Consider the following 21,597-nt stretch of genomic DNA (forward strand, 5'->3'; position numbering starts at 1 on the left):
TTGGGTGGTGAGGGAGCAGCGTTGGAGGAGGCCCAGGACCTGCATGTCCGCGGCAGAGTGGGAGGGGGAGTTGAAATGTTGGGCCACAGGGCGGTGGGGTTGATTAGAGGGAGTGTCCCAGAGATGTTCCCTAAAGCGCTGTGCTCAGAGGCGTCCAGTCTCCCCAATGTTGAGAAGACTGCATCGGGAGAAATGGATACAATAAATGATATTGGTGGATGTGCAGGTAAAACTTTGATTGATGTGGAAGGCTCCTTTGGGGCCTTGGATAGAGATGAGGTAGGAGGTGTGGGCACAGGTTTTGCAATTCCTGCGCTGGAAGGGGAGGGTGCCAGGACGGGAGTGTGGGTTGTTGGGGGGCGTGGACCTGACCAGGTAGTCGCGGAGGGAACGGTCTTTGTGGAAGGTGGAAAGGGGTGGAGAGGGAAATATATCCCTGGTGGTGGGGTCTGTTTGGAGGTGGCGGAAATGTCGTCGGATGATTTGGTTTCTGCAAAGGTTGGTATGGTGGAAGGAGAGCACTGGGGGGGTGGGAGGGGGTTCTATCCTTGTTACGGTTGGAGGGGTGGGGTTTGAGGGGGGGGGGAATGTGGACCAGATGCGTTGGAGGCCATCTTTAACCAAGTGGGAAGGGAAATTGTGGTCTCTATAGATGGAGGCCATTTGGTGTGTTCTGTGGTGGAACTGGTCCTCCTGGGAGCAGATACGGCAGAGGCGGAAGAATTGGGCATTTTTGCAAGAGGTGGGGTGGGAAGAGGTGTAATCCAGGTAGCTGTGGGAGTTGGTGGGTTTGTAAAAAATGTCAGTGTCAAGTCAGTTGTCAATAATGGAGATGGAGAGGTCCAGGAAGGTGAGGGAGGTGTCAGAGATGGTCCAGGTGAATTTAAGGTCAGGGTGGAATGTGTTGGTGAAGTTGATGAATTGCTCAACTTTCTCGTGGAAGCATGAGATGGCGCCAATGCAGTCATCAATGTAGCGGAGGAAGAGGTGGGGAGTGGTCCTAGTGTAAATATGGAAGATGGACTGTTCTCCGTGGCCAACAAAGAGACAGGCCTAGCTGGAGCCCATAGGTGTGCCCATAGGTCAGGTTAACCAGTTGTAGCATGGCATTCTGGTCTACAGTCAGGATAGTTGGCTTATCCACGGTGCCAAATACCTGCATATACATCTAAATGAAAATATGTACTGCAACAACAAAGAGTTCCATATCCTAAAAATACAGTTCGTGTTTTACCATTTTCAATGTATCACATAGGTGAATTTCTGCTCTGCTGGCAGCTGCCACTCAGGCAGGCTGGCATGTGCACTGCCCTTTGCCCTTGCCATGTCTATATACCAATCATGTGTGGCATCTCCACATGTACAGATTCCACCACTAACCAGCCTTCTAAAGTTGGCATGACATTAGCATCAGAGCTGGTGACTGAATGTGTCAGGTATTATTCAACAGTCTTCTCTCACTGTTCCATGTCTCTTTCTGCAACACTGCCTGGCTAAGAAATGCAATAGGCTGAAGGACAGGTTTGCAATGAGAGATGGGAAGGGAAGGAAAGTAAGAGGGGCATAATTATTCAATCTGCAGCTTGTTAATCAGGAAAGATTGAGCAATGTGGGTGAAATAGGAAGTCAGAGATGAATTCAATAATAGCATATCAACTTCTTTGATAGTTTCAATCTAGGTGCTGAAATGGCTGTGCCTTGATATATGACAATACATCTTAAGTCAGGTTGAAGATATGCAACCATGTGTATCCACACCTGGTCCTGTGTTGCTGGCTATAGTAGTGTGCAGCCTTATCCTGTAGGAGAAAGATAAAGAGCTTGGAGGAGTATGGTTCAATTTGTTCAGTTAATGTGCCCTGAATGGCTCGCAGTTGTAAGAGTTGCAGGGGCAGAAAGTGAGTGAGGATGTCAAAGAACAAAAAGAGTGAAGTATGAGTCAGAATTGATAGAAATATTTGGCATGTGATTCGGTTCTAAGGATCAGGTATTCAAAGATTATGTTGATCACATGAAGTGTAACATTTTCCTGCACTGCATCTGTGTCCTTAGGAATTGGTTGCAATTGTTATCTGTTCCAAATGCCTTTGCAGTGTTTGTTTGCAGAGTCTGCTCATTCCCTTTGGAAAGACGAGATCTCTTCTGTCTGACTATTGAACAAAGACATCCAGTGCTGCACAAAGAACCTTGGAGCATTATCCCTGCACTGTCACACCATTATTCCAAGTACTTTCTGCTCAGGCCTTCTCCTCTAGCTGCTCTCAGCACTTGCTGCAGCAGAAGTGCTCCTCTGTTTTAAGGAGATCAGGTTGGTGTTGGGCTCACCTTAAATAGTTTGAATCTGTTATGAGGTTCTGACCCTGATGAACATACAGCCACCCTCAACTGGAGCAATTATAGAATCGAGCAAGCAGCAGAAACTTTGCCTGGGAAGGAACTTTGCACAGGAAGGAACATAATGTGAGAACCCTGCCTGTTTAGGGGGAGTTACTCAATTTAATTCTCAACAATTTTATCAAATGCAGAAAGTAAATATGACTTGCGCTTTGATACAGAAAAAGCTTCAAGAATATTGTCAAATCTCCATAGAAACACATTGATTTTTCAAAAATCTGTGGCTCATTCAACTGTGTTTGCATTTCGTGGATGAGTGAGATTACAATTGCTGAGGGTAGGATTTATTATAATCCTTTTCAAGCTACTTATTGTTTAAACCATTTAAACTAGCTTTATGATAACTTCCACACAAATCCATTTTATTTATTTAGATTTACAATACCTTACTCAACCCCCTTATACTACAGAAATTGGTTCATACTGGTATACATTTCCATGGATTACAGGTATTCTCCATAGTCAAATATCCACTTGATAGCAAACTGTCTGACTAGAGACAACAGAATCAAGCTCAATATTGATTCTAAATCATTTCTTTGTAGTTAAGATTTCAGTCCATTCTAATTATTAAAGTCACTTGCTCAAACATTGTTATGGTTAGAGAGTAGTTTCTGCAGCATGGACTGAAATTGTGCTGTGGAAATCCTGACATGGGACTCTGAAGGAATTAAATTTTGATGGGCAACTCCCTGCATCTGTCACCCTCCTAAAGAAAACACAAATTTTATAGATTGTGGAGGACTCCAAACTCACTTAAGCTGAATAGTTACCCAGGAAAGGTTATAGGGGATTAAAACTCAACTTTAACTCCTGAGTAATGATTAAATTAAAGCCTCGATGCACCCCTCCCTTTCTCTGCTAACAACACAAAGTAATTAAACCTTGTCCGAACCAAACACCTCAAATCCGACATCTCAGGAACCTGCACAAAATCCACCCAAAACCGATCCGGTCTCCCACCCCCAGCCCAAGACCCAACATCATTCCCTCTCTGACCTGAACACTGCTAGAGAGGCACCATCCTATCCTGTCCCAACCCATCATGACACTCTCCTTTCAGGACTCCATTCCACACCCAATGACCAGACATTCTGACCTGATCCAACAGAGTCCCTCCTGAGCAGACATTTCCACACCACCCTGACCCAATCCAACATTACTTGCACATTGTAGTTTAAGTAAATGTCCACATTTAGCTTTTGCTAATTATGGATATTTGAAAATAATAAAAATTGAATGCAAGTATAGCAAGGTTTGTAACACACCAAGAGTAAGTTAAACTGTGCACTGTTAGTACATTTGTGTTGTAAAGGTCATGAATATTTTTAACTCTGTGTTTTGACTTAATAATGTTGATATTTTGGGTTCATGCCTTGGCAGTTCTTAAAGAGTATCTGCAGTCTATATTTTGGATAACAAATAGACCACAGACATATTTCATAAAAAAAGTCTGGGAGAAATGCTTTATAGCTTCAGAATGGACAGCTATTTAGCTCATTATTTTAACTGATGAATCTTTCATTCAAAAAAACTTAGTACTTGAAGCTAAGTGAAAATGCCAAAGAGAAAATGCCAAACACAGGATTTAACTTTATTCTTGTTTTCGTGACTTCATAACACTTCCTCTATCTATTTCTGGATAATTAAAATCAATTATATTTATGCTATCATTTATCGCTCCTACTTCTCCAATTGCTGCTTAATTCTCGTACTCACAGAAAAACAGAAATAGCTGGAAAAATTCAGCAGGTCCTGCAGCATCTGTGGAGGGAAAGCAGAGTGAATGTTGTGGGTCCAGTGATACTTTTTCAGAAGTTCTTCAGAACTTCAGAGAACTTTTTCTAGCAATTTCTGATTTTGTTTAGTGAAAATACAAACAACAGCAAATGCTGGAAATCTGAGACAAAAACAAATAGCTGGGAAGGTTAGCAGCTCTGAGAAAGGGTTGCTGGATCTGAAATTTTGACTGTTTTCTCTCACAGATACTTGCTGAGATTCTCCAGCAATTTTTGTTTTTTTGTGTGTGAGCTGTAAGAAGAAACTATAGTTAACTAGGCATGGTTACTCTTAGCATGTTGAGCACCATCTACAAAATAATTCTCCCTCATGATTAAAAAAAAATTGTGGGAATTACACAAAAATTGTGAGGATTTACACAACACAAGTGAGCAGGAATTGGTGGATCTTGGACTTTAGGGCCTCAAGACTATGGTAGAAAGTGAAGATCTTTTGTGGCATTTTCGTCATGTCACAGACATTCATGGTGTATGTAATCAACTTAAACTCTTTGCAGTTAAACCCTTCTTTCCAAAGTTGAGAAAATATTAATGATGAATCTGAAGGATGATCATGTTGGAACTCTTCAGGCTCTGGACTCAAATATCTACTTTGCCCTTTTTAGAATTCACTCACAAAACATGGCATAGCTGGCTAGGCCAGCAAATGCCCTTGACCTGAGTGGCTTGTTCGACCATTTCAGAGGACTATCGAAAGTCAACCACGTTGTTGTGGGTCTGGAAACACACAAAGCCCATACCAACTATGAATGGCAGATTTCTTTCCCCAAAGTATGAATCAGATCGGTTTTTAACAATAATCAACAATGGTTACATGGCTGCCACTGAGTTAGCTTTTAATTCCAGAAATTTTACTGAATTGAAATTTCATTATCTGACGTGGCAGGAGTGCAAACACATATCCTCATAACATTAGATGGGGTTCTCGATTACTCGTACTTTATCACTACATCACAATCACTCCTTTGGAAAGCTGAGGGATCTTCTTCCAGAACCTACTGTTTCAGGCATCAGCAGAAGTGCAGTTCAGCAGCAGGGAAGTCAGACAACAGAAATGAAAATTGGTGCTAGCAACGATGAAAACACTTCTGCAAGTCTTCAACCACTCAACTAATTTTTTTTTCCTCTTGTCAGAAAGCAGTCAACAGCTAATTCCTTTCTGTATGAAAAACAGTACTTCAAAATCCTTCGATTGAACCACCACAATGTTCCATCTTTCAAGGAGCATCTGTTAGGGAAGCAGTTCATAGAGTCATAGGGATATGCTGCACAGAAACAGACCCTTCAGTCCAACTCATCCATGCTGACTAGATATCCTAAATTAATCTATTCCCATTTGCCAGCATATGGCCCATATCTCTCTAAACACTTCTTATTCACATACCCATTCAGACGCCTTTTAATGTTATAACTGTACTAGCCTCCACCACTTCCTATGACAGCTCATTCCACTCATGCATTACCCTGTATGTGAAAAAGTTGCCCCTTAGATCCCTTTCAAATCTTTCTCCTCTCACCGTCAAACCTATGTCCTCTAGTTTTGGACTTCCACACCTCAGGGAAAAGACCTTGTGCATTTACCCTATTGTATGCCCTTCACCATTTTATACAGCTCTATAAGGTCACCCCTCATCCTTTAACGCTCCAGGGAAAATAGCCCAAGTCTATTCAGCATCTCCCTATTGCACAAACCCTTCAACCCTAACAACATCTTTGTCAATATTTGCTGAACCTTTTCAAGTTTCACACTATCCTTCCTGTAGCAGGAAAAAGCAGAATTGCACACATTATTCCAATAATGGCCTAACCAATGTCCTGTACAGCTGCAGCATGACTTCCTAACTCTTACACCTAACGCACTGATCAATAAAGACAAGCATACCAAATGCCTTCTTCACTATCCTACCTACCTGCGAACTATGTACCCACACTCTGAGGTCTCTTTGTTCAGCAACACTCCCCAGGACCTTATCACTAAGTGCAGTTATTAAAGGAATCATGTTGATCTGCTCCAAGAATTTCGTACTGGGGTGGGAAATAGCTTGTACATCAATGGACCGATACCATTTTTTGAAAGGTTGTTTTGGCTAAGTAGTGGTCGCATCAAGTTTTTTTTTCCCAGCCTTTTTACTGCAAGACCTAGCACGTTTTCTTGCCATAGCTTACCTAACTCTCCTCATTAATTACTCACCCAGCCGCTGTGATAAACCTTTTGGACGTTTCTGAACCCATCTTACCATGCTCCATTCGGACCATGGTAAACCGCGGGTAAGCGAAACCATGGTAACCGGACCCGCGGATACGGGGGTTGCCGTGTATTTAACAAATGTAGAGAATGCAGATTAGCTGAGGGTGCTAGAAGTGAAATGTGGCAGACTGAAAGGAGCTGTCAACAAAAACATTTAGGGCCGCAATGACCAAGAATGAAAAAGGAAGTGAGCCATGGTCTTGCTGGAGTAAATACAGGTTGGAACAGCTTTGTCATTGCTTTGCTTTGGAACGTAGTACTTTGCACAGCTATGATAGATTCCTTCCTTCATTTTGCTTTCATTCCAACTACAGCCATCTTTACCTTCCTTCTCTTCCAGAGTGAGATTCCGTGAAAATAAACATATGAATACTTAATTAACATTAGCTTTAAAAACTCACCTTGAGTGGCTCTGAAAACCTACCTTGAGCGTCAGGGCCCTCCATTATTGTTTAGCAGCAGGAAAAACGGGAGCAACAAAAGGGGACTGCTGGGAAGGGAAATGACTGCTTTAAAAACTTATCTCGTGAATAGGCAGAGCACACGCTGAGCAGGAGCAGACATGGGACTGCTGAGTAAGTGAAATAATATATTTGGGCGGTTGCGTTACCCAAAACATACTTAGGTAGTTTCTCCCATCCATCCTCCTCCTCTAACCAAACAAAAAGCGTTCTGTGTGCCCGATTGGTCAGACAACTTTTTTTTATTCTTTATTTTTCAATAATCTCTTTGGGAATTTAGAATAGTGGGAATGGTGGTTAGGGCAGTTGAATGTTCATCCTGCAGAATGTGGAAAGACAGGGGTCACCAGTAGTGCCCCTACTGACTTCATCTGCGGGAATTGCACCCAACTCCAGTTCCTCGAAAACCAAGATAGGGAACCAGAGCTGGAGCTGGATGAACTTCGGATCATTCGGGAGGCAGAGGGGGTTATTGAGAGGAGTTACAGAGAGGTAGTCACAACTCAGGTACAAGAAAAAGGCAAATGAGTTACAGTCAGGGGACAGAAAGGGAACTGATAGACAGTGCAGGGAACTCCTGTGGCCATTCTCCACAATAACAAGTATACCGTTTTGGGTACTGTTGGAGAGGATGACTTACCAGGGGTAAGCCATGGGGTACAGATGTCTGCCACAAAGTCTGCCCTTGTTACTCAGAAGGGAAGATGGGAAGATGAGCAGAACATTGGTCATTGGGGACTCCATAATTAGGGGGATAGATAGGAGGTTCTGTGAGAATGAGAAAGACTTGCAGTTGGTGTGTTGCCTCCTAAGTGTCAGGGTGCATAATGTCTCTGATTGTGTTTTTGGGGTCCTTAAGGGGGAGAGGGAGCAGCCCAAAATCAGGCTCCACACAGGCACCAACAACATAGGAAAAGGAATGGGATTTAAGGCAGAAATTCAAGGGGCTGGACAGTGAGAGTCTTTTTCCTTGGATGGTGATGGCTAGCATGAGGGGTTATAGATATAGGAAAGGTGTCCATAGTGGTTTCTTTACTCATTGAGTAGTATGGAGCGTTGAATGCCCTGCCTTTAACAGTAGTAAATTGGCCACTTTAAGGACATTTAAATGATCATCGGACAAACATGTGGATGAAAATGGAATAGTGTAGCAGAAATGGGCTTCAGATTGGTTCCACAGGTTGGCACAATGTCAAGGGCTGAAGGGCACGTACTGCACTAATGTTCTATGTTCTAACCCAGAGCCTGCCGTAACAAATTCTCTTCTTCCTCTTGAATTTTCTGCCCGAAAGCAGGTTTGAACCACAGCAAACACCAAAAGTGTGATCACAAGTAACAGAAAGAGGCAGGTCCTCAAGCTATCCCAGCCAGGACAGGGATCAAACCCAGTTGGCCCTAATTTGATCCATACCAGCCATCCAGCCAATTTAGCCAAACAGCCCATATGGAGTTGAGCTGTTACGGCAACACATGTTTTTACATACACTTTGTAACATGGACCTAGACATTGTGATGAAGCTCCAATTTCTCTCCATCACATGGCTGAGCAACAATCTCTCTCACTTTTACTGCTCTGTTGTTAGCCCAAATTGGAAAGATTTTACCTATTGATACTCAATTTATATTACTGTATTCTGATGGCACCTTTCTTTGTCAGAAGTTAGACTTTATCTTGGAGCTGTTTCTGACTCAGAGGCAGGCGCTACTTACAAAGCAACAAGACCTCTCAGTACATTATGAACTTGTGCAGAATAGCAGGAATCAATACCCATAAAGTAGTACAAGCATAGATAGGAGGTGTGGAACTTTTCAAATTGCATTTGAAAAGCCATCTCAGATTTTTTTTAAGCAGTTACGATTTGTGGGCAAGACAAAAGTAATAGGGATAGTGCAGTGTACTATTTTGGCATGCCAGTGATGTTACAGATATTATTTTTTATGCATAATACAGCCTAATCTGCTTAAAAGTGAGAGGAAGGTCCACCAGGAATTTTATCTATTCGCCTCAGAAAATAGAAACCAGGACCACATCAGCAGTATTTCATCCCATGTCATTTTCCAATTGCAAAATTCCTTCTTAAGTACAGGCAAAACAGTGTGAAGGCAACAAAATCATCAAAATTCCTTGAGAATCGAATTGAAAGTAGCTACACTAAATTGGGACAAATATTTCTGTGGCTAAGTCTTGGTATATTTGAATTTTTCTTCTATTCATTCACAGATTTGGACATCATTGGCTAGGGATCTCATTTATTACCCACCCCTAATTGCCCAGAGGGTAGCTAAAAGTCAACCATATTGTTGTGGGTCTACAGTTACATGTAGGCTAGGGATGGCAGTTTCCTTCCCTAAAGAATGCTAATGAATTAGATGGATTTTTACAACAATCAACAATGGTTTCATGGTCATCATTAGACTCTTATGCCAGATTTTTTACTGACTTCAAATTCTATCATCTAGCATTACTTGGGTCTCTAGATTAACCTCCAGTAATAATACTAGTCAGCCATCACCCCCACTTTTTCATTACTGCCCCTTACATCTCCTCCTACTTACATGACAATGCCTACAGGAAAATCAGAAAACTTGCCAAGTTACCACCTGACTTTTCATCCATTTAAATTAATGAAACTAAATCAGCAAAGCTTCTTCACTAATAAAATCACACAATAACTGGTCATAGTCCAACAGGTTTATTTGGAAGCACTAGTTTTCAGCCTGCTCCTCCTTCATCAGAAGGCAACCACCTGATGAAGGAGCAATGCTCCAAAAGCCAGTGCTTCCAAATAAACCTGTTGCACTGTAAACTGGTGTTGTGTGATTTTTAACTTTGTACACCCCAGTCCAACACAAGCACACCCAAAGCTTCTTCATCAACACATGTTTTTTTCAATGAAACATCCTCGCAATTTGGTATGTCCAAATGTAGAAACTAGAAAGTATACATTAGTTTTTGATTTTGTCTCAACTGGGCTGCTGTTTTACAAAGATACAGACCTTCCATAGTATTCGTGAGAATACTGGCCACACTTAATGCTCTCTGTCTCTGCATAGGATCTTCCAGAAAATCCATAGAAAATTGATGAGATCCTGATCGCCTCTTCTTAAGATCTGTTTCCGTATTAGTGCCCTGTAAACAATATAAACCTCAATTATTTAGTCTTATCTCAACCCATTCACTTCCAAACTTTTCCTAAGAAACCTTTTCTAAAAACTGTGAGAACAAAAACTATTTTTAAAAATTGAAAATTCATTGTACATTTCCCTTGCCCTACACTATCAATTGGACTCTTTAGCATTTATGTATTGGAAAGATTCTGAACTTGACATTTATGCTAAAGTGACAACGTTAATACTTGCATCATTGTTAAGTGGAGAACAAAGACATATAGCACCAGATTTAACCTTCCATCTCTCACGCAATGTCGGAGATTTATAGAGGGAAAGGAGTTGTTCAGTTTGAAAGAGTGAAGTCAATGAAAATGCTGAGCTCTCAGCTGACTTCTACTTCTATGCTGCTGACAACAGCAATGAGAATAAGATCAGTTACAGATGATTATTTTTCTTGCTATTTTATGCATGAGTTTGCACAATTCCAGCAGACAACTGGAGTCTTGTGAAATGCAAAGTATGTATGTGGATATCTGTTCTATAGTCATTAATGAGCCCTGTTAAAAAGAGTACATATGGGACACTAATTACTTCAGTGAGCCTTTCATCTCCATTCTGCTGGTATGGTGAGAATTATGGCAAATACAATGTCAAGCACAGTTTAAGTAGACAATTAAATATAGTCAAAAACAAAGTAATGCAAACAAAGTAATGCAGATGGTGGCAATAGGAAAAGGCAGTGAAACTACCCATTCAGCAGGTGAGGCAGCATTTGTGGAGAGAGAAAATGGAGTTAACTTTTCAGATTGATGACCTTTCATTAGAACTACTTTTATTAAAAAGTTATTTACCTGATTTTCTCTCTACAGAAACTATAAGACCTGCAGCATTTACCATATTTTCTTTTCAAATTTTATTTAAATTGAGGTATTCGGTAATCATTCACAGAAAAAACCCCAAAAATATTACAATGCCCCAATATGGGCAGCACGGTAACTCAGTGGTTACCACTTCTGCCTCACAGCACCAGGGACCCAGGCACGATTCGAACCTCAGACAAAAACGTGTGGAGTTTGCACATTCTTCCCGTGTCTGCATAGGTTTCCTTCCACAATCCAAAGATGTGCAAGTTAGGTGATTTGGCCATGCTAAATTGCCCATTGTGTTAAGTGCATTAGTCAGGGGAAATGTAGAGAAATAAGGAATGGGTCTGGGTGGGATACTCTTCAGTGGTCCGGTGTGGACTTGCTGGGCCGAAGGGCCTGTTTCCAAACTGTAGGGATTCTAAGTTCTTATAGGGATGCCAAGTTCGAACCAAAATCTTTACCCAGTTTCTCAGGATCACTGATGTTTGACACCACAGAAATAAAGCCTAAATAATGTATGAATAATGGAAAGCTGCTGTCCTATTTCTTTATAAGAATAATATGCAACTAATCAATATCCACTTGCTATGTATTTAATTTTGTTTACTATTTCTTTTGCAAAAACTAAACAAGTTTTGAGATTGCATCCTCATGTATTTTATCCTGGTGCTTTGAAGCAATCACATCAACAAAATGTAAATACAGAAACTGAGAGTCAAAGTATCTTCCTGTACAAATTATGCAGCATATAGCCACTGCTGTCTATGTTGTATAATTTTTTTGCGCAATCTGACATTTTGTTGGCCATTTTTCAGTTACATGATCTGGGCATACCTAACTATGTATTTGAGAAACTAACACCTGGGTACAGGCAGAGTGGTGATGCAGTGTTTTCGTGAACAATGTATGATACAACACAACGCTACCTCAGAGATGTATGAATCCAAAATCGTTACAAGGCTACTGTACTGAAGATGCAAGCTTGCAGTGCTAATTAATGCTGGAATCACATTTTGTGATTCTCCTGTATTGCTTTCCAAGTTGTTTGTCTGAGAATGATTTTTACCAGATATTAGATAATCTAACCTTCCTAAACCAAATGCCTTGTGCCACTACAGAGGATGCAAGGAATTTAAAATAAAATACCTTGAAAATTATCTCAAAATACAAGAAAACATATAAAAAGAGAATATACAATAGAAGATGAATAAATAAATTAAAATCAAGCATAGTTGCTCACTGACTTTGGATATGTTTGTGCATCGTTCTAGTTCTAGAATCACATGAGAACTCTAAGACAGAAATTATTATTACTTTTCAAGTACATGATTTCTGATTTAAATAGGTTCAGTAATTTTAATGTAGTTTAGTTAGAGCATAACAATGTCAAAAATAATTTTAAAAATTAATGTCCATTTTCCTTCAGTGGCCCAATGTAAATGGAAATATTAGTCCCTTTTCCATGACTGGGATATAAGTGTTAGTTATATGCAACAACCATCCATTGAAAAATACGGCAGATGCCTGAGTGATCAGGAAAGGGGAACTATAGGATTTAATGAGTCTAAACTAATTCCCAGGCAATTTTTTGGACAGACTCCCTCCAAAGTTACATTGGGACTCTAGTGGAAGGAGTGTCAATCCTTAGAGACATAGTTTCATGATTATATTTTTTTAAGGTTGTTCATGGCTGACAGAGCATTCCTTTTGCCTTTAATTAAGAGATCTGTGAATTTTGCATGGAACTATTTAAATTGAATGATGAGTCCAGTGTTTACTAAACAAGGACTAGCATTGTGGTCATGTTATACCATTTACATGCAAACAATAGTGAAAAATGCCTGTTTTCAAAAAGATCATTTTATTGATTAAATTGTGATTTGTAGGTCATCAGATTATTGGTCACAGTTCACACAAGGCAACAATGATTGTGTAATCGTAAGAAAAATGATTGATGATAATATAATGGAACGAGTACTATTAAAGGTTAAGGATACACAGGTGAAGGACATTGATTATTGGAGTACCTTGGGCACATTTAAAAAAAAGACTTAGCCCAACAGTGCCAATTTAAATTAATTATTTAGTTATTTTAAATCAACTCAATCATGCTGTGACAGACATCTAGAGCAATCTGGAATTTCTGGCTCAGAGATAAGGACCACTACTGTTACACCACAAGGCCTCTATTAAATTTAATTATTTAAGCTTCCTCCAATGTTATGATTTTGTTTACAGTTTCCCTTTAAAGGGTGATTCATTTGTTAATTAGTTCATTTTGTTCATATGATATACAAAAGGACATGTCTGGAACACTAGATTTTAGTTAGAGAGGAGTAAATAATTTCTGACATTGAATTCTACATAGAAATATAGCACTGAATCAAAGATTTCATTGAATTTCCTACTTGTTCCAGCTTCAGAATGAATGGTCAGTAGTGAGCGAAAGCCATATGTTTTATTTAATTGATGGCATGATTGACAACATATTTCAGTATTTACTAGTACAAAGAAAATAGATTCCCACTGGCATTACACATAGTGAATTAGACAGGAATGCAAAAGGTGTGAGAGCTGCAGTAACAAAAAATGAAATAAATCAATGTGGATGGTGTTCAAGTACTTGTGATTGGTTTCTGGGATATTTAAAACCAACCAAAATCTTTTTGCTGTATTTCTGACAAGTAACGCATTAAATTTTTAATCTAGTTTATTGTAGTTAGAGACCTATCCTATCCATTATTTTCAGGTCTTTTGAAAATAAATATGGGATATCATTTGCTAGATCAGCTACGTATTTCTCAATGGCAGCCTATGCTGTAATCACTGCAGTACCACATGGCCATCACGCCTAATCTAACTATTTAAAACTTTCTTACATTGTCATCAGTAGCTGGCTTATCTATTATCACCTCTGGCAGAAGTCGTCCAATGGGTGATGTTGGAGTTGAAGGACCACCGGCAAGTGAAACCACTCCATTGCAGTCCACTGTGCTGTGCATCTTCCCATTCACTGGAAACACTGGTAGCATCCTGGATGACCTACTGGTCTGACTAATGTTACTGCTGCGTCGCTCACCCTGCCTCCGTGGAATAAAGAGGGAGCCCCTTCTGCTTTCATTGTCTTCAAAAGTGCTGTGTTCATCATCAGCAAAATCATTTTCTGACCCTACATCTTTAGTCCGTCCTTTAAAACTGAAGATGCTGCTTCTGCTGTTGCGTCTTGGAGAAAAGATGGATCCACGGATACTTAGTAGTGACTGAAAAAGAATGATAATACAAAAGAAGCAGTAACACTTCAATTTTGAACCATGATATGTCATTTATGTTTTATGGAATTGCTAATGGATTTCTGTAGATTTTCAATCCCAAAGAAGCAGTTTGCTGCCATTTTAATCTGAATAAGGCTTTCTACAAAATAACTGAAACCCTGCTTTCAGAAACACAGAAACTATGCCTGAAATACCTATAGCTGGTCATTTTTAATATATGGGCTGAAAATGTGTTGCTGAAAAAGCGCAGCAGGTCAGGCAGCATCCAGAGAACAGGAGATTCGACGTTTTGGGCATAAGCCCTTCTTCAGGAATGCCTGAAGAAGGGCTTATGCCCGAAACATCGAATCTCCTGTTCCCTGGATGCTGCCTGACCTGCTGCGCTTTTTCAGCAACATATTTTCAGCTCTGATCTCCAGCATCTGCAGACCTCAGTTTCTCCTCGATCTTTTTTAATATATGGATGATTTACATATATCACGATATCCACCAATTTGTCACATAACTGGCAGACCAAGTAAGAAGACTGAAACATGAGTTAGTGTATTACATATGCCTTTTTACATAACTAAATAACAAGAGACAGACTGTTAAATCAGAGTGCAACTAACTGGACAATTCTTCACTAATTGCTAGACAATTTTCTGCTGCTATTACAAAACTTTCAAATTTTTTTGCATAAAATATCCTGATGCAAGCAAACATGTATTTAATGAATGTATAATTTGTTGCTGGTGTTGAGCAACAATTCTCAACCCAAATGTTGGAAACACTCAGCTGGTCAAGCAGCATTGGTGAGGAAACAGAAGGAATGCTTGCATTTAATTCAATGACCGCCTTCATAACTGATCAAAAACTTACAATTTTAACTCTTACTCTCTTTCCAACTGGTGAGTGTTATCCAACATTTTTTCTTCCAGATTTCACATCTCCAGCACCTATAATATTTCACATGCTTGTATGTGAGATCCTAACAGCACAGTAATACCCTGCTCATCCCACCAAAGAAAAATTATATATAGGAGCAGTGCAGATGGACATCAAAAGCAACCTCAACATTGAGAAAGGGGAATAAAGTTTGAAAAGAAATGACACTGAGGAGACTTATGATCTCATAAATGAAGAGTGAACCATGACTTTCTATGGATATCACTAATGATTAAATACTGTTCCATGTATTAAATACAGCTGCAATCTGCCTCACTCCTGATCATAAACCTATTGCTCACTAGTGACTGTTTCATTTCCAAATCCTCATTCCTCAGCTTGAATATGGCCCAATCACAGCAATCGTTACCCAGTGATGCATCATCCTGTTCTGAATTTAAGTGCAGCATCTAACTGTTATACTGAATTCTGAAGAATACCCCCGACTCACTTTTCCTTATCCTTTAAGGGTTTCCACCTGGCTCCTTTCCTGCTAAAACATTACTACATGCTGCTATGGATTACAAAGATAGTCAAACATCAACTGTGCAGCCATTGTTACGTTTTCAATAAAACACGTACTGTCAAGCTCAGAGCACAATAGCCAAAAGGCAGCAAAAAAAGACATCAGGTTTACAGCTATATTTTACGTGTTATAGCATCAGATGTGCAGGGAAATTTTCTATTTAGAAGGATAAAGTGGAAGTACAGTTCGGTATTCAAAGTTAGTGACCACCAACAAAGCTAGTCCAAAGATGTGCAGGTTAGGTGGGTTGGCCACGCAAAATGCAGGGTTACAGGGATAGGGCAGTGAGGTGGGTCTGGGGCGATGGTTTTCAGAGGGTCAGTATGGCTTACGTGATGGCCTGCACTGTGCGCACAGCTTCCCGTGCTGAATAGAGCAGTTGCCCATATCAAGCCATTATGCACCCAGATAGTATGCTTTCTACAGTGCATCAGTAAAGGTTGGTGAGGGTCGTTATGGACATGCCAAATTTTCTAAGCCTCCTGAGGAAGAAGAGGCGTTTTTCTGCCTTCTTGATCATTGTCTCAACACAGGAGGTCCAGGAGAGATTGTTGGTTATCGTCACTCTTGGGAACTTGATGGTCTCTACCTACTTCATCTCAGCTGTGAGTAGATGGGGTGTGCCCCCCTTCTTTCTTCCTGAAGTCAATGATCTGTATTCTGATTATTTATTGTTTGAAATCCAGCCTACCACAGCAGTGTCATCAGCAAACTTGTAGATGGCGCTTGTATGAAATGTCGCTACATAGTCAAGGGTGTACAGGGAATATAGTAGGGGGTTGTGTATGCATTCTGGCAGAGCGCCAGTGTTGAGGATTATCGCAGAAGAGGAGGTGCTGTTGTCTTTCTTCACTGATTGCAGTCTGTGGGTCAGGACACTGAAGATCCAGTTGCAGCGGTCAGAGCTGAAACCTAAGTCTCGGCGTTTTGAGATTAGTTTGGTAGGGATTATGGTGTTGAAGGCAGAGTCATAATCGATGAGCAGGTGCCTGACATAAGTGTCCTTGTTAGCCAAGTGTTCTGTGGATAAGTGTAGGGCTAGGGAAAAGGCATGCACCTTGGACCAATTTCACGGATCAGCAAATGGCAGGGGATCGAGCGGGCTGGGAGGCTAGAATTGACGTGGGCCGTGACCAGCCTCTTGAAGCATTTCATGATTGTGCAGGTGAGAGCCACTGGGCGATAGTCATCGGGGAACATCTTATGTGTTTTTTTGGTACTGGGATGATGGTGGTCTTCAAAGCAGGTGAGGACTTCAGATTATAGCAAGGAGAGGGTGAAAATGTCAGTGAATACTTCCGCCAGTTGAGAATCCCATTCTAACTTTTTCCTTCAGCAGTTAAGAAAAATGGACATTGTTGCATCATGTTTAATTCACAATTATATGCAAATATAGTGCAATCTGGATAGACACTGTAAGAAGTCTGGTTCGCATCATGCACCATATCATTTTTTAGTCTAGTAGGTCAAGGATAGCTATAAGTGTATAGAGTAAACGCAGGTTTGTTTTAGAATTTATCTTATCAGTGGCAAACTTAGAAATAAGAGCATTTGAATACTGTCAGCACTGCATTGCTACAACCTCTTATATAGGATAGAATAAAATATTTCAAGGTGCATTACCGATATAAAGGCTTGGAGCCAGTATTAGGCAGAATAAAAAGTACATTCGCTTCTGTACTATTTCTTTATCCTGAAATCAAACCTTTACCTCAGCTGAAGTGCAATATGGCAACAATGCAAGTAGTGATGTTCTAGCTTGCGAATTTAGACCACCAGAGCTGATTCACAATCATACTTTGTCCGAGATCATACAACCAAAAGTGATCTACCCAGCTTGATGAGAATTTGTTGCATGCATCAATATAGTTTAAAAAGTCTTTATTCCTTGAGGATTGAAAACCTTTCAAATACATCCTTGGAATCTTCATCCATTTCCCTTACAAATTTCTGTCTTTGTAATGGCATCAGCAGGATCATCTTTTTGGTTTAGAAAGACTCAAAGTACCCATTTAGTAGCCATCTCCTCCTATTCTACAAGGTCATCCCATTTTGGTGCCTAATTAGCACCACATCATTTGACAATCCTTTAACTCGACATGTTTATGAAAGACTTTTGTGCTCTCTTTAATGTTACCAGCTCATCTATTCCCAGACAATTCTTTCATTTTTGTGGCTCCTTTTCCCATTATCACCTGTAAACTGTGTGTTCAGCGTGATTCTTCACTGCATTATGAACCTGGCATTTATCACAAACCTTTATTTTCCATGTTATTTTAACACTCATAGGTTAGTTGTGTCAGAACAGAGATGGAGGAGTTTCAATAATGACAATTGGAATCACGTTCTGGGATTCTTGCCTCCATTACCATTGTTGGTTATTTTTGTTGCCATAGGATAACAGTGTGGGTAGTAAGCCCAAATTCAGCACTCTCACCTTTGCCAGTTCAGTTTTGAGATTGGCATTTGAGATACATCACCCACTACCTGTCTCTATCCCACCTTCTTTTCATAAGAGTCAGACCGCTTTTTTTTTGGAGGTGATATGTTTCATAACATCTCAAAGGCATTGTGAACCATGGAAGGATTCTGATCTGTAGTTAGGAACTTTATAACAGGTTCTAAATGTTTGCTAATTTCACACTTGAGTATGTGTGTAGTTTTGGTCTCATTACTAAAGCAAGGATATACTTGTCACTGGGGAGTGCAATGAAGGCATATCAATTGGTTGAGGGATTGTCCTATGAGAAAAGATCAAATGGACTAGGCCTAAATTCTCTGGGGCTTAGCATCTCACATTCTTCTTTCATTCAAACATATAATAAGTTGTAAAACATATAGGAAAGTTCAGCCTTAGCTAACAGATCTAGATTCAGGGACTTAGTCTCAGATTAAAGAGCAGGCCATTTGAGACTGAGATGAGGAGAAATTTCTTCAGTCAGATGTCATAAATCTTTGAAATTTAATGCCTTGGAGAGCTGTCAAGACTCAGTCTTTGAGGATATGCAGGACTGAGATTGATAGATTTCTACACATTTTCAAAAACATCAACATGCAGGAAAATGATGCTGAAATGGAACTGCAACCATGATCTCAATGAATAGCACAGCCGACTCATAATCAAAATGGTTTATTCCTGCTTCTATTTCTTATATGTTATATGTAGTAATGCAGAATAAATTAAATATATTCCCACCCCTGATACTTTTGATAGGGCTTTGTTCAGAAAAGGTAAATGACCATTAAACCCAAAAGTGGCACAGTGGCTAGCACTGCTGCTTCACAGCAACAGGAACCTGCATTCAATTCCAGCCTTGGGTCATTATCTGTGTGGAGTTTGCACATTCTCCCAGTGTCCATGTGGATGCTTTTCCAGGTGCACCAATTTCCTCCCACTTCCCAAAAATGTGCAGTGGATTAGCAATGCTACATTGCTCTTAGTTCCAGGGTTGTGCAGGCTAAGTGGATTAACCATGGTAAAAGTGGGGTGACAGGGATGTGGTGGGGGACTGGGTCTGGATGGGATACTCTTCAGAAGGTCAGTGCCAACTTGATGGGCCAAGTGGCCTCTTTTTGCACTGTAGGAATGCTGATTAAACTGACCAGCATTGTGAAAACAGGTAAGTTTTTATTGGAACTGGACTACATATCCACTGGACAAAGTACACTCTATACTGAACAATGTTGAGATCCAGTTTTTGGTGAGTCAATTGCACCTGTCCTTTAACCTTTAAACTGATTGTTAGGTTAGCCATCTGCTGAAACTTTAAAACAATGTAACTGATGATTATATGTCAAGAGAATGGTGCTGCAAAAGCCCAGCAGGTCAGGCAGCATCAGATGAGCAAGAGTATCGACGTTTCAGGCATAAGCCCTTCATCAGGGTTCCTAATGAAGGACTTACGCCCAAAACATCAATTCTCCTGCTCCTTGGATGCAACCTGACCTGCTGTGCTTTTCCATCACCACACTCTCAACTTTGACCTGCAGTATCTGCAGTCCTCACTTTCTCTGAACTGATGATGATATATTTTGTGAATTCAAAAGCTCGAATGTGCTCAGTGTTGGATGCTTTCCTGAAATAGATGTGCAATTTTATATCATAATAAATGTTTGGCTGAGCTTCATACACCATTACTGGCTCATTTCTCAGGGAAAGCCAAGCTTGATTTAAAATTCAAACAAAGCTTGGCAGTTAACATAGAATACAGAAAGAATGAGCCATTTGGCTCAAATGTGGAAGACACAGGGTGGTAGTGGAGGGCTGCTTTTCAAGCTGTAGGCCAGTGACAGTAGTGTGCCATAGGATCAGTACTGGGTCCACTACTTTTTGTCATTATATAAGTCATTTGGGTGTGAACATAGAAAGTATGGTTAGTAAGTTTGCAGATGATATAAAATTGGAGGTGTAGTGGAGAGTGAAGGAGGTTACAATGTGATCTTGATCAGATGGACCAATGTGCTGAGGAGTGCCAGGTGGAGTTTAATTTAGATAAATGTAAGGTGCTGCATTTTGGAAAGGCAAATCAGGCCAGAACTTATACACTTACTGGTAAAGTCCTGGGGAGTGTTGCTTAACAAAGAGACCTCAGAGTGTAGGTTCATTGTTCCTTCAAAGTGGAGTCACAGGTAGACAGAATAGTGAAGAAGGCATTTGATATGCTTGCTTGTATTAGTGCATTGAGTCGAGGAGAAGAGAGGTCATGCTGCGGCTGCCGAGGACATTGATTCGGTCACTTTTGGAATATTGTGTGCAATTCTGATCTCCCTCCTATAGAAAGGATGTTGTGAAACTTGAAAGGGTTTAAGATAGGAAAGTGAACTAATGGACAATGCTTTCACAGAGACGATGATGCGCGTGAATGCAATGAGCTGCCAGACAAAGTGAAGGAGGCTGGTACAATTATGACAACATTTAGAAATATCTGGATGGGTATATGAATAGGAAGGGTTTAGAGCATCATGGGACAAATGCTGGCAAACGGGACTAGATTAATTTATTTGTTCGGCACAGGTGAATTGGACCGAAGAGTCTGCTTTCATGCTATACATCTCTATGACTCTGACTATCTGTCATTGTAACTGGTGCATTCTCTATGGCAACATGCCTACCATTATTGTCCACTTGTAAAACAATCTGCATTATTAAAGTATAAATGTTATTTATCATTTACCGTGGTATTCTTGTGAATTATCCTGATCAGTATAAGACAAAAAGCTCTGACAAAATGTGTCTTATCTCTCAGCAACACAAGTAAATAATTCAAAACAACTATTTGTTATCATCTCCCAATGAAATATGGTAGAAATATCATTAATGTACAATTAACTAATACATTATAAATAAATTATTCCTCTTACCTGATGTGGGGAGGAATTTTTCTTTTCATAAGAAAGACAATTGCGATCAATAGAAAACCGGAAACCATTTCCCTTTCTTCCATTGTCCTCTGATTCTGACTTGTGAATCCTTTCATCTTTATCCTTTTCCTCAGCATCCAGTTCGATTTGTCTCCGTTTCTTCCTTCTGTTTCGTCTCTCCTTGGCACTCTTTGAACTAAGCTTTGACGCATCTGAGGAACTGTGGGACATTTCACAGAGTCCAATTCTTCCATTTTCATCTCCTGCCTCAGCTGCAGCGGCTGCAGCCTGTTCAATGGAAGAGAAATCACAACATTTTGAGAGACCACTTTTTCAGAATTATGAAGGCAGGAAGTAGGAAAGATCATTATTTACAACTGGATCTTCACAAGTGTCAACTAGATTTACCAAAAAGGGAATTGTTTCTAACCAAATAGAATACCATAACAAAAACAGTTTGGGGGAATATATAGGTTAAAACTTTACTAAGATGTGCACAAAAGAACTGTAAGTAGAATGCATTTCAGCATTTGTGTGCTATTATCCAGCCTGTATTTTCAAGCCTACATCTGGGAACATTAAACTTTTATTCCAATCAAGATAGACATGGAGATGTTCAAAATTACACCAGA

At 40.2% G+C, this 21,597-nt stretch overlaps 1 protein-coding gene across 4 annotated transcripts in view; it reads right to left on the reverse strand.

Annotated features, from left to right (window-relative positions):
- Positions 1 to 21,597, reverse strand: part of scn1laa (sodium channel, voltage-gated, type I-like, alpha) — a 159,968-nt gene that overhangs the window by 105,717 nt on the left and 32,654 nt on the right. For 2 of the 4 annotated variants that reach the window (XM_060827175.1, XM_060827172.1), the window contains 3 exons: positions 20,966 to 21,253; positions 13,759 to 14,139; positions 9,900 to 10,032 (listed from right to left, as the gene is read on the reverse strand). In XM_060827175.1, the coding sequence (XP_060683158.1) occupies positions 9,900 to 10,032; positions 13,759 to 14,139; positions 20,966 to 21,253 (802 nt within the window). Of the gene's footprint in view, positions 1 to 9,899; positions 10,050 to 13,758; positions 14,140 to 20,965; positions 21,254 to 21,597 lie in introns of all 4 variants that reach the window. The other 2 variants (XM_060827176.1, XM_060827174.1) reach the window with 2 other exon arrangements.

Source organism: Hemiscyllium ocellatum, chromosome 7 (assembly GCF_020745735.1).
Source record: "Hemiscyllium ocellatum isolate sHemOce1 chromosome 7, sHemOce1.pat.X.cur, whole genome shotgun sequence".
NCBI classification, from domain to species: domain Eukaryota; kingdom Metazoa; phylum Chordata; class Chondrichthyes; order Orectolobiformes; family Hemiscylliidae; genus Hemiscyllium; species Hemiscyllium ocellatum.